This window comes from Ranitomeya imitator, chromosome 4 (genome assembly GCF_032444005.1).
Source record: "Ranitomeya imitator isolate aRanImi1 chromosome 4, aRanImi1.pri, whole genome shotgun sequence".
In the NCBI taxonomy this organism is placed as follows: domain Eukaryota; kingdom Metazoa; phylum Chordata; class Amphibia; order Anura; family Dendrobatidae; genus Ranitomeya; species Ranitomeya imitator.
In genome coordinates, this window is record NC_091285.1 from 635,045,711 (window position 1) to 635,060,415 (window position 14,705).

General features: G+C 39.6%; 1 protein-coding gene across 3 annotated transcripts in view; it reads left to right on the top strand.

Annotated features, from left to right (window-relative positions):
* The window catches only part of ADGRL1 (adhesion G protein-coupled receptor L1), a 465,551-nt gene that overhangs the window by 379,949 nt on the left and 70,897 nt on the right, over positions 1-14,705 (top strand). Inside the window, exon 1 of one of the 3 annotated variants that reach the window (XM_069766791.1) lies at positions 356-451. The exons of the other annotated variants lie outside the window; for them this stretch is intronic. Coding sequence (XP_069622892.1) covers positions 424-451 — 28 coding nt within the window. The 5' untranslated portion in view covers positions 356-423. Of the gene's footprint in view, positions 1-355; positions 452-14,705 lie in introns of those variants that run through there. 3 annotated transcript variants of the gene reach the window in all.

The window sequence follows — 14,705 nt, forward strand, 5'->3', positions numbered from 1 at the left end:
CTCACGGTGACTCGTTAATTCCGCCCATAATTAATGTTGGAATCCTAATTTTTCCTTTTCTCTCCACCCCTCCTCCTCTGTTCCCCCTTTGCTGACCCTGTTACCCTCTAATCCCTTTCGCTTTTTAAGGATTACAAGAGCTGGAGTTTATTTGCACCAGTATAAAATCCTGAAATTCCCCACAACGTGGAGAGAGAGGATTTAGCATTTGTAAAGGGTTAGGGTTATATTTTAGGATTAAAGGGAGATCAGATTGGTATTTTAAGGAACTCTATAGGGTAGTCATAGTCACACAATTCTAAGCACTAAATGAGATTAAGTTGGAGACGCATTTCACCTACAGAAAAAAAAATAAAAAAAGAAAATGCGAATTCAGAACTTCATGCCGGGAAGTCATTAAGGCTGTAAGAAATATTTTAAGCAATGATGAAGGCTCTCAAGTTTTCAAAAGGTGAAAGCAGCAGCCATCTTAAGATGTCTTGTCAGAGGGGAAGGTCATTGGCACATCGTTTGTGAAGAATTCTGATAGGGAAAGGGTTAGTGAAGTGGCGACCAGCTTTGTAGGGAGCGATTTTGCTTTTAGTTAGCAGGATTGTGGCAGATAAGGGTTTAGTGGTGAAATACTCTGCAACCTCCAGCCTCCCTTCATTCCTCACTCCCTTCCTCTTTTCCCGTCATGTTTCCATAGCAACCTCCAGAAACCTGGCCTACCTCAATTATTCCCCTCAGCTTTTCCCTACTTTTTCACCCTCTTCCCTCCGCTCCTCTCTCTCCCTCTCTCTATGTCACTTCCCTCTTAATTTAATTAAATACCATTTATTTTCCTTTAATTTCTGTTCTGCCCTCCTCACCCCCTTTTTTTTCTGTAAAGGAAGGGAACTCATTCTCCCTTACAGCGTTTATACTTCTGTCAGTGAAGGTTTTAAAGCCAGATCTGCAGCAACACCTTATGTAAAATGTACGTGTCGTCTGCATATGTCCGTGGTGTCCGCATACGTACACGCATATGTATACACGCGGACACGTCTGTCTATTATACGGTGCAGACGACATATGTCATGTACATAGTTATTGGACCTAGGACATTTTCAGAGGGTCTGGCTGCTCCCTGAGGATTTGGGAAAATGGTCAGAGATCAGGATAAGGGGGGATGGATTGTGGTGTTCGCTGATAACATACAGCACCCCGTGGTGATGATTAACCTCTCATCTCTCTGCTCTGTGCCGCACTCTGATTACTAACGCCATTAATCTGGTCTCTCCTTCCGCCTGTGCACAGACCTGTCTATTGATACAGTAAAAACCGACGGCGGGAGCTTTCTCTGTGGGTGGAATTAGGAGCCGAGATTTCTGCTATTTCTGTACATATCCTTTCCATATAGCGCCTAACATTAATTCTTTACCTCATCATTTGGTCAGTTTAACCTTTACGTTGCCCTGTTAATCCATATACATGTTCTATTTAACCCCTTCTGATAAAATGTTTTAGTAGAAACGCCTCATCTGTTTCCAGTCTGATTTCTATTATTGAATATGCCACTTCTTTCTGTTATTCCATATATCCTCTCCTATACCTTCTCCTAGTACTCCGAATAACTTTCCCTATATCTCCTCATACTACTCGATATATCCTCTCCTATATTTTCAACTTTTACTGCATGTATCCTCTCCCTACATATCTTCCTATTATATGTATATATATATATGTATACATATATATAGAGAGAGATATATCCTCTCTTATTTGTCATTCAATTATTGCACATATCCGCTTCCTATATCTCCTCCTATTACTCCATATAACCTCTCCATTTATCTCCTCATATTACTCATATATTCTCCCCATATATCCTCCTATTACTCCATATATCCTCCCCATATTATACCCTATTACTCCATATTACCACCCTATATCTCCTCCTATTACTCCATATTACCACCCTATATCTCCTCCTATTACTCCATATATCCTCCCTACATCTCCTCCTATTATTTCATATAATATATATTACCCTATATCTCCTAATACTCCATGTATTCATTCCAATATATCTTCTTATTATATATATTTTCTTCTATACATCATCCCATTATTCCACATATCCTCTTCCTATATTACTCCATATACCCAATCCCTATCTTCTAATACTCCATATGACATCTTCTATATCTCCTACTAGTACTCCATGTATCCTCTCCCTTTATATCTTCCATTGTTATATATATCCTCTCCTATATGTCATCATATTATTCCACATATCCTGTTCCTATATCTCCTCCTATTACTCCATATATCGTCCCCAATATCTCTTATTACTCCACATATTCCCCCTCTATATCCTCCCATTATTTGATATATTCTCCCCTAAATCTCCTCCTGTTACCCTATATAACCTTCCCTATATCTCCTCTTATTGCTCTTCATATTCTCATCTATATCTCCTCCTATTACTCCATATATTCTCCTCTATAAAGTATATGGAGTAATAACTCCATATATTCTCCCTTATATCTCATCATATTACTCCATATATCCTCCCTATATGTCCTTTTATAACTCTATATATTCTTCCTTTATCTCCTCCTATTACTCCATATAACCTCCCCTTACCTGCTCCTATTACTCTATATAACCTGCACCATATCTCCTCCTATTACTTCATATATCCTCCCCTATATCTGCTCCTCTTACCAATATAACCTCACTAATATCTTGTACTATTACTGCATATATCCTCCCCTATATCTCCTCCTATTACTCTGCATAACCTCCCCCATCTCCTCCTATTAGTCTATATATCCTCCCCTACATTTTCTACTATTACGCCATATATTCTCCCCTATATCTCCTACTGTTACTCTATATAAGCTCCCCATATCTCCTCCTATGACTGTCTATATCCTCCCTTACATCTCCTCCTATTACCCCATATAACCTCCCCCATATCTCCTTCTATTAATCTATATAATCTCTCCCATATCTGCTCCTATTACTATATATAGTACCTACAACTCCTACTGTAACTCCAAATATTCTCCCCTATATCTCCTCCTATTACTCCATATATCTTTACCCTATATCTCCCATGAATACATATATCATCGCCTACATCTGCTCCTGTTAATGAAAAACCTCACCCATATCTCCTCCTATTACCCCATATAACCTCCCCTATATCTTGTTTTATTACTTTATATACTAATCCTTATGTCTTCTACTATTACTCTATATATCCTCCTATATCTCCTCCTATTACTTCATATAACCTCGTCATATCTCCTGTTATTACTCCATATATTCTCCCCTATATCTTCTCCTATTATTCCATATAACCTACCCTATATCTCCTATTACTCCATATATCCTCCCTATATCTCCTACTGTTACTCCATAAAACCTCCCTATATCTCCAACTATTACTCCATATAACCTCCCCCATATCTCCAACTATTACTCCATATAACCTCCCTATATCTCCAACTATTACTCCATATAACCTCCCCTATATCTCCAACTATTACTCCATATAACCTCCCCTATATCTCCAACTATTACTCCATATAACCTCCCCCATATCTCCAACTATTACTCCATATAACCTCCCCCATATCTCCAACTATTACTCCATATAACCTCCCTATATCTCCAACTATTACTCCATATATCCTCCCCTATATCTCCAACTATTACTCCATATAACCTCCCTATATCTCCAACTATTACTCCATATAACCTCCCCTATATCTCCAACTATTACTCCACATAACCTCCCTATATCTCCTCCTATTACTCCATATATCCTCCCCTATATCTCCTCCTATTACTCCATATATCCTCCCCTATATCTCCTCCTATTACTCCATATATCCTCCCCTATATCTCCTCCTATTACTCCATATATCCTCCCCTATATCTCCAACTATTACTCCATATAACCTCCCCTATATCTCCAACTATTACTCCACATAACCTCCCTATATCTCCTCCTATTACTCCATATATCCTCCCCTATATCTCCTCCTATTACTCCATATATCCTCCCCTATATCTCCTCCTATTACTCCATATATCCTCCCCTATATCTCCTCCTATTACTCCATATATCCTCCCCTATATCTCCTCCTATTACTCCATATATCCTCCCCTATATCTCCAACTATTACTCCACATAACCTCCCTATATCTCCTCCTATTATTCCATATATCCTCCCCTATATCTCCTCCTATTACTCCATATATTCTCCCCTATATCTCCTCCTATTACACCATACAGTATAACCTCCCCCATATCTCCTATTGCTCCATATATCATCCCCTACATCACCTCCTATTATTCCATATATCCTCCCTATATCTCCTACTATTACTCCATATATCCTCCCAATATCTCCATATAATCTCCCCTATATCTCCTCCTATTACTCCATATATCCTCCCCTATATCTCCTCCTATTACTCCATATATCCTCCCCTATATCTCCTCCTATTACTCCATATATCCTCCCCTATATCTCCTCCTATTACTCCATATATCCTCCCCTATATCTCCTCCTATTACTCCATATATCCTCCCCTATATCTCCTCCTATTACTCAATATATCCTCCTTATATCTCCTCCTATTACTCATATATCCTCCCTCATATCTCCTCCTATTACTCCATATATCCTCCCTATATCTTCTACTATTACCCCATATATGCTCCCCTAGATCTTCTTCTATTGCCTCATATATCCTCTCCTTTAAGTCCCCCTTTCACTCCATATTTCCTCCTATATTTCCAAACAGTGTACCTTCTCCCTCCTCCATGGCTCATCCTATTCCTGTAACTATTCTCTTCCTATATTTCTTACTACAGTATTAAACCATATATCCTCCATCCTCCCTATAGTGTCTCCTATTACTCCTAATAACCTCTCCCTATATCACTACCTGTTTCTCCATATGACCTTTCCTTACATCTCTTCTCGCTTATACATATAACCTCTACTATATCTCCTCCAATGACGCTATATATCTTATCCTATTCCTCTATATATTGTATTCCAATTTTTCCTATTACTCTATATAACGTCTTCTTATTTTCTCCTATTATTACATATAACGTCTCCCTATATCTTCTCCTATTTCTCCATATATAATTTCCCTTTATCTCCTTTTATTAATCTAGGTGTCCTCTCCTTTTATCTCCTCCTACAGCTCCATACAACCTTCCCAATAACTCCATATATCCTCTCCTTCCTTATATTTGCTTCTGTTACTCATATAACCTCTTCCTATATCTCTTACTACTCCATACATTCTCTTACTTTTTTCTTTTATTTCTTCATATATTCTTTCCCTATATCAAATATTACTCATATTACCTCTTTCTTTTTATATCTCTTCCAAAAAATGTATCCTCTGCTATATCTCCACACATCTTCATGTATCTCTTGCTATTAATATGTATACGATATGTCACATTCCCTTTATATATTCTCATTTTAGTCCAAAATAAACTATATATTTGTATCACACTTTATTATTCCATATTATTATTAATATTACTACATTTTTTATTACTCTATATGTCTCTCTAATACTCCTATAAACTCTACTATATCCCCTGTTAGGCCATATGACCTCGCTCTATATCTTCTTTTATTATTCCACACAACCTCTGATTATATCGCCTCCTATTACTCTATCTAAACCTTTTTTATATACAGTGGAGAAAAGTACGGTATTTGATGCACTGACGATTTTGCAAGTTTTCCCATCTACAAAGAATGGAGAGGTCTGTAATTTTTATTGTAGGTACACTTCAACTGTGAGAGACAGAATCTTAAAAAAAATCCAGAAAATCCCATTGTATGATTTTACATAATTAATTTGCATTTTATTGCATGAAATAAGTATTTGATACAATAGAAAAACAGACCTTAATATTTGGTGGAGAAACCTTCGTTTGCAATTACAGAGGTCAGACATTTCCTGTAGTCCTTGACCAGGTTTGCACATGCTGCAGCAGGGATTCTGGCCCACTCCTCCATACAGATCTTCTCCAGATCTTTCAGGTTTCGGGGCTGTCTCTGGGCAACATTGAGTTTTAGGTCCCTCCAAAGATTTTCTATTGAGTTCAGGTCTGGAGACTGGCTAGGCCACTTTAGGACCATGAAATGCTTCTTACGGAGACACTCCTTAGTTGGCCCACCTGTGTGTTTCGGGTCTTTGTCATGCTGGAAGATTCAGCCACGACCCATCTTCAATGCTCTTGCTAAGTGAAGGAGATTATTGGGCAAAATCTCGCAATACATGACCCCATCCATGTTCCCTTCAATACGGTGCAGTTTTCCTGTCCCCTTTGCAGAAAAGCACCCCCAAATTATGATGTTTGCACCTCCATGCTTTACCGTGTTCTTGGGGTTGTACTCATCCTTCTTCTCCCTCCAAACACGGCGAGTGGAGTTGATACCAAAAAGTTCTATTTTGGTCTCATCTGAACACAAGACCTTCTCCCATGCCTCCTCTGGATCATCCAGATGGTCAGTTGGCATATTTCAAAAGGGCCTGGACATGTGTTGGTGTCAGCAAGGGGGCCTTGTGTGCCCTGCAGGATTTTAATCCATGACAGCGTAGTGTGTTACTAATGATAATGTTTGAGACTGTAGACCCAGCACTCTTCGGGTCATTGAACAAGACCTCCCATGTAGTTTTGGGCTGATTGCTGACCTTTCTCGGAATCATCCTTACTCCACAAGGTGAGATCTTGCATGGAGCCCCAGACCGAGATTGACCGTCATCTTGTGCTTTCTCCATTTTCTAATAATTGTGCCAACAGTTATTATCTTCTCACGAAACTGCTTGCCTATCATCCTGTAACCCAGCCCAGCCTTGTGCAGGTCTACAATTTTGTCCCTGTTGTCCTCATATAGCTCTTTACTCTAGGCCATGGTGGATAGGTTGGAGTGTGATTGATTGTATGGACAGGTGAATTTTACACAGGTAACGAGTTCAAACAGGTGTAATTAATACAGGCAATGAGTGCAGAGTAGGAGGGCTTCTTAAAGAAAAACTAACAGGTCTGTGAGAGCCAGAATTCTTGCTGGTTGGTGATCAAATAGTTATTTCATGCAATAAAATGCAATTTAATTACGGTATTTAAAAATCATATAATGTGATTTTCTATTTTTACTATTTTAGATTCTGTCTCTTACAGTTGAAGTGTACATACAATAAAAATTAGAGACCTCTGCATTCTTTGTAGGTTGGAAAACTTGCAGAATCGGCAGTATGTCAAATACTTATTTTCTCCACTGTATTCTCCTTTTATATACATATATCTACTTATATCTCCTCCTATTATTCTATCTACCCCTTCTATATTTTCCTATTTCTCCATATAACCACTGACTATATCTCATCCTATTACTCCATACTCCATATAAGTTCCTATATATCATTCATGACCCCATATAACCTGTCCTCATAACTACTATTATTACTTCATACAACTTCAAATTATCTCCCCTCCTATCTCCCTATATAATCTCTCCAATATCTCTCCCTATTATATACCTAAAGGTACCTTCACACATAACGATATTGTTAACGATATCGTTGCTATTTGTGACGTAGCAACGATATCGTTAATGAAATCGTTATGTGTGACAGCGACCAATGATCAGGCCCCTGCTGGGAGATCGTTGGTCGCTGAATAAAGTCCAGAACTTTATTTCGTCGCTGGACTCCCTGGAGACATCGCTGGATCGGCGTGTGTGACACCGATCCAGCGATGTCTTCACTGGTAACCAGGGTAAACATCAGGTAACTAAGCGCAGGGCCGCGCTTAGTAACCCGATGTTTACCCTGGTTACCATGCTAAAAGTAAAAAAAAACAAACACTACATACTTACCTACCGCTGTCTGTCCTCCAGCGCTGTGCTCTGCACTCCTCCTGTACTGGCTGTGAGCCGGAAAGCAGAGCGGTGACGTCACCGCTCTGCTTTCCGGCTCACAGACAGTACAGGAGGAGAGCAGAGAAGCAGAGCGCAGCGCTGGAGGACAGACAGCTGTAGGTAAGTATCTAGTGTTTGTTTTTTTTACTTTTAGCATGGTAACCAGGGTAAACATCGGGTTACTAAGCGCGGCCCTGCGCTTAGTTACCCGATGTTTACCCTGGTTACGGGCATCGTTGGTCGCTGGAGAGCGGTCTGTGTGACAGCTCTCCAGTGACCAAACAGCGACGCTGCAGCGATCCGGATCGTTGTCGGTATCGCTGCAGCGTCGCTTAATGTGAAGGGGCCTTAACCCATATATATCCTCCTAAAATATACCCTCCACATACGTATGACCTCTCTCAATATCCTCTCTGATTACTCCACATAGATTCTCCTTGTATCACTTCCTATTGCTCCATATAATTTCTCCTTGTATCTAGTATTACTCCATATACCTTACCCATATATTCCCTCCTATTAACCCATATAACCTCTCCCAATATTTCCTCCTATTACCCCATATAACCTCTCACAATAATTCCTCCTATTACCTCATATAACCTCTCCTAATATCTCCTCTTATTATCCCATATAACCTCTCCTAATATCTCCTCTTATTACCCCATATAACCTCTCCCAATATCTCCTCTTATTTTGCCTTATAACCTCTCCCAATATCTCCTCCTATTACCCCCCTATTAACCTCTCCCAATATCTCCTCCTATTACCTCATATAACCTCTCACAATATCTCCTCTTATTTTGCCTTATAACCTCTCCCAATATCTCCTCCTATTACCCCCCTATTAACCTCTCCCAATATCTCCTCCTATTACCCCCCTATTAACCTCTCATAATATCTCCTCCTGTTACCCCATATAACCTCTCCCAATATCTCCTCTTATTTTGCCTTATAACTTCTCCCAATATCTCCTCCCATTACCCCCTATTAACCTCTCGCAATATTTCGTCCTATTATGCCATATAACCTCTCCCAGTATCTCCTTCTATTACCACTTATAACCTGCCCAATATTTCCCCTTATTACCCTATACAACATCTCCTCCTATTACCTCATATAACCTCTCACAATATCTCCTCATATTACCCCATATAACCTCATCCAATATTTCCTCCTATTACCCTATACAACCTCTCCCAATATCTCCTCAGTTTACTCCATATAACTTCTCCTATATCTTCTATGATTCTCCTATTACCTCATATAACCTCTCACAATATCTCCTCCTATTACCCCCTATGTTACAGGGGTATTGCCTCCTATTATACCATATCCTCATATTACCCCATATAACCTCGTCCAATATTTCCTCCTATTACCCTATACAACCTCTCCCAATATCTCCTAAGTTAACTCCATATAATTTCTTCTATATCTTCTATGATTCTCCTATTACGCCATATAATACCTCCCTCTAACTCACCCTATTAAATCATATAGCAAATAGCCTTTTCCAATAAATCCTATACATATTCTCTATATTTATTTTTACTCCCAATAACCCTTCCTTTTAACTCTTCCTCCACATAACCTTTTCCTATAATTCATCATTAATGGCATATAACTCCTTCCTAAAATGACTATCTATCAAAGTTATCTCTCCTTACAAATTCAGCCTTACCAGATCGCCTACCTTCTCTGTGTAGACTGTGTTCCATGTTAAAATTATTTTAGTTAAGTTCATTGGTCAGTATCTTTCTTCCTATATGTCCCATTTTGCTCCATGTACTAAACATCTACCTCCCCATATAGGTGCTTCCTAAATCCCCTCTGTTTGTGTCCCTCTGTGGGACAGGGACAATCTCCACCAGTCTCCACCCAACATCTCATCAATTGGTGACAAAGTTGTCTTTACATTATAGGCTTTTGTCACTTCTAACGACTTCCTTTGTGAGCAGGCGGATACCACACCACTGTACAACAGGCACTATCTCTCTGACTTCACTCTTCTCCCTACAGGTGTCTGAGATTAACTCCCTTTCTTTCTGTGTTGCTGTGTAAGCTGTCTAACTGAACTAAAACCTGTTACAAGAACACCCCTATTGGAATATTTAGCAGCTGGGTCATTCCCATTACTATAAAAAGAACTCCAGTTACAAGGACACCCCTTTAAAAAAAATACGAATTGGCTGCGAAATTATGTTTGTAGGCCAAAAAAATTTGATTTCATTTTTGTGTGGTCAAAACAAGGACAGGCAGCAAGACTCCTCCGTGTCCTAATGTGGTCCATCTAGAGATAGTCAAGTGAGCTCATTGTTATGATTTCTTGAGGTTGTCAATTGAAGGACAGTCAACAAATATCCTTGATTTTGTTAATGGTGTGCTCAAAACTAGGAATAGACAACAATCCAACTTTCGGCTTGTTAGGACCGGTTTTGATTTTGATTTTTTCCAACTCAAGTGTTCTTGCTTGACTTCAAGGTGTCAAAATGTAGTAAGATTATAATATTTCATGGTTGTCTTCTAGAAAGACTATGCCAAAGGTAGACCACAATTGTTTATGAATTCTTTCAAGTTGGGTAAAGAACAGAAGGTCAACAAAGTGTGATAACGTTAGAGGTTTTTTTTACACTGGCCAATAAATTGCCTGTAATAAGCGCAGATTGAAAATATTGCAAGTTGATTGACACTCATTTTGTTTCCCTATATAAATGAAACAACAACACTGATAGTAGGAAGGTACGTAGAAATGATCATTCGTGAGGTTGTTCGTTCCTCCTCCTGTAATGCACTTTTTATCATTGTTGGCAGCACATGCCCTGCTTACATTAGGGGAAGTGTTGCCAACCAAAAATAATTTGAAAGGGTTTGTCCAGGACTTGGTGGCTTTTTCTCTGGTGAGTTCATCTATAGCAGATCGGTGGGGGTGCGACACCTAACATCCCCTCCGATCAGCTGTTCTTGGAGCCAGCAGGGGCTGATCGGGCAGAATTACACAGCTCCGTTAACTGTATTTCCGCTGGGGCCAGGTACTGCAGATCCATGCCTATTCATTTGAATAGCCGAAGATGTGCACTACCTGCCCACGGCCACTATACAATTGGTACAGCTGGTTTCGCTCCACAATTAAGTACAACCGTCTGCCGCCAACACTGAGAACAGCTGATCAGCAAAGATTCCCAAGAGTTGCACCCCCCATTTGATATTGATGACTTTTGATCATAGACCCTTTTACAGTGGGCAGTGGTTGGCACGAACATTTATTCAGACGATAATCATACCATGTAAAAGGCCCTTAAATCTTGAAATGATCAAGAAGATCATAGGGAACAAACATGATGTCACTTCCATTGGTGTGGTCAAGTGAGAATACCAAAAACTGGCCGCTTATTTTCCGTTAGTATTTCTAACAGTTGACCGGAATTGACCTAGATCTCAAAATCACCCTCTATAAATCATGCATTATTATATTATTCCAATTGAATATAAATAAACAAGCGTATGACATTTACGCATATTTGCTTTTCTATGCATTCCGTCCCATTTGCGTTCAAAGCAAATTGATTTATCACTTTGAAAAGAAAACACGATTGCCTAAAAAAAGCAGTTAAGTCACTGTGCTTATACTATAAAACATACAGATTGATGGGGTGTTCTTATAACGGGACGCTTATTTGTAGGAAGGGGCATGCTAGGGCTGTGAGCTCTTTAGGGGTATGTTCTTATAACATGGGTTCACTGATGGTATCTTTGTTGCTGCAATAAAAATGATATTAAACTAAATTATTAGCCCAACACTGCCCCAAAGGAGGTCTTCTAAAAGTAGTTATATATATATGTCTATGTGAAGTCCATATCATAGTCATGAATAGAGAGTTGCAATAATATAGAGTTACAGTGGGGCAAAAAAGTATTTAGTCAGTCAGCAATAGTGCAAGTTCCACCACTTAAAAAGATGAGAGGCGTCTGTAATTTACATCATAGGTAGACCTCAACTATGGGAGACTAACTGAGAAAAAAAAATCCAGAAAATCACATTGTCTGTTTTTTTATCATTTTTTTTGCATATTATGGTGGAAAATAAGTATTTGGTCAGAAACAAACAATCAAGATTTCTGGCTCTCACAGACCTGTAACTTCTTCTTTAAGAGTCTCCTCTTTCCTCCACTCATTACCTGTAGTAATGGCACCTGTTTAAACTTGTTATCAGTATAAAAAGACACCTGTGCACACCCTCAAACAGTCTGACTCCAAACTCCACTATGGTGAAGACCAAAGAGCTGTCAAGGGACACCAGAAACAAAATTGTAGCCCTGCACCAGGCTGGGAAGACTGAACCTGCAATAGCCAACCAGCTTGGAGTGAAGAAATCAACAGTGGGAGCAATAATTAGAAAATGGAAGACATACAAGACCACTGATAATCTCCCTCGATCTGGGGCTCCACGCAAAATCCCACCCCGTGGGGTCAGAATGATCACAAGAACGGTGAGCAAAAATCCCAGAACCACGCGGGGGGACCTAGTGAATGAACTGCAGAGAGCTGTGACCAATGTAACAAGGCCTACCATAAGTAACACACTACGCCACCATGGACTCAGATCCTGCAGTGCCAGACGTGTCCCACTGCTTAAGCCAGTACATGTCCGGGCCCGTCTGAAGTTTGCTGGAGAGCATTTGGATGATCCAGAGGAGTTTTGGGAGAATGTCCTCTGGTCTGATGAAACCAAACTGGAACTTTTTGGTAGAAACACAACTTGTCGTGTTTGGAGGAAAAAGAATACTGAGTTGCATCCATCAAACACCATACCTACTGTAAAGCATGGTGGTGGAAACATCATGCTTTGGGGCTGTTTCTCTGCAAAGGGGCCAGGACGACTGATCCGGGTACATGAAAGAATGAATGGGGCCATGTATCGTGAGATTTTGAGTGCAAACCTCCTTCCATCAGCAAGGGCATTGAAGATGAAACGTGGCAGGTCTTTCAACATGACAATGATCCAAAGCATACCACCAGGGCAACGAAGGAGTGGCTTCGTAAGAAGCATTTCAAAATCCTGGAGTGGCCTAGCCAGTCTCCAGATCTCAACCCTATAGAAAACCTTTGGAGGGAGTTGGAAGTCTGTGTTGCCAAGCGAAAAGCCAAAAACATCACTGCTCTAAAGGATATCTGCATGGAGGAATGGACCAACATACCAACAACAGTGTGTGGCAACCTTGTGAAGACTTACAGAAAACGTTTGACCTCTGTCATTGCCAACAAAGGATATATTACAAAGTATTGAGATGAAATTTTGTTTCTGACCAAATACTTATTTTCCACCATAATATGCAAATAAAATGTTAAAAAAACAGACAATGTGATTTTCTGGATTTTTTTTTCTCAGTTTGTCTCCCATAGTTGAGGTCTACCTATGATGTAAATTACAGACGCCTCTCATCTTTTTAAGTGGTGGAACTTGCACTATTGCTGACTGACTAAATACTTTTTTTCCCCACTGTATATGAAAATCTGATTCTTAAGAAAGCATCTTCCACTCCCCTGAGATGCTACATCCATCATTCTGGTAATCATAGCTAGATATAGAATAGCTCAAAAGACAATATTACAAACATTCACATCAAGTGTATGTTACTGAATAAAATCCTAAAATGTTAATATTGCTGGTCATCATAGAATACAGTGGATAGCTGTTTAAGAAATATAGCATAGATATTATAGGACATGGTCATAAAGAATTGTACAGAACCCTGGTGGACACAGACGGAAAAGGGCAAGAAGAATATATGGGCCCATTCCAGCCCAAAAGCTCGTCATAATGCACAATTTCACCAGCTTTGCAAGTGTAAATGGGCCTTTTAACCTCTTGGGCCCTTGTGCAACTGCATAGGTTGCACCAAGCATATGTCCGCCTCTGGTACAGAAACACATTGAGTCTGTGTGGCTTTGTACTATGTCATCATCTCACCTTATGGAATCTATACAGAGCTTTGCTCCTGGAGGAGATGTTCCTTGTTGGATTCATATTGAATCTAACAAAATCATACCACCACCATTCACTTGTTCCTCTATAGGAAATTAAAGCCCTGCAGAGATACAAATGGGTCCTACAGAAGTAGAAAGTTGAAGGCTGAAAGAAGCCTTATTTATTTATTGTGCTTTACTTATATAGCGCTATCATTCTGCAGCACTTTACATACATTATCATCGAGGTCCCCACTGGCTCACAATCTAAATTCCCTATCATTATGTCTGTGGTGTGTGGGAGGAAACCGGAGAACCTGGAGGAAACTCACGCAAACACAAGGACAACATACAAACTCCTTGCAGATGTTCTCCTTGGTGGGATTTGAACCCAGGAGCCCAGCAATGCAAGGCTGCAGTTTTAACCAGTGAGCCACCATGCTGCCCAGAATACATATATGTACATTACTCCTAAAGTAGCCCATATGCATAAAATAAGAGTCAAAGAAATGAGCGTAAGATGCTATACGTGCAATGAGTGAGACCCATTTCACAGAGAAAACCCAAGAAAAAAACTAATTGAGAATATATCCTATAGTAAGTAAATAAGTAATCAGTAATAGTACATGTAAATAAATTAGGTTACCTAGTTAACACTATTTTGATTTTTTTTAAAAAAGCATAAAAGCCATCCCACCGCGACAATGTGTACCCAATTGGGAGGGTCCTAGCCTGTATCTAGTTTTAAAACCTCACCTTGAGACAACTGACCTCAATGTAAATAAGGGCAGAGCAGGA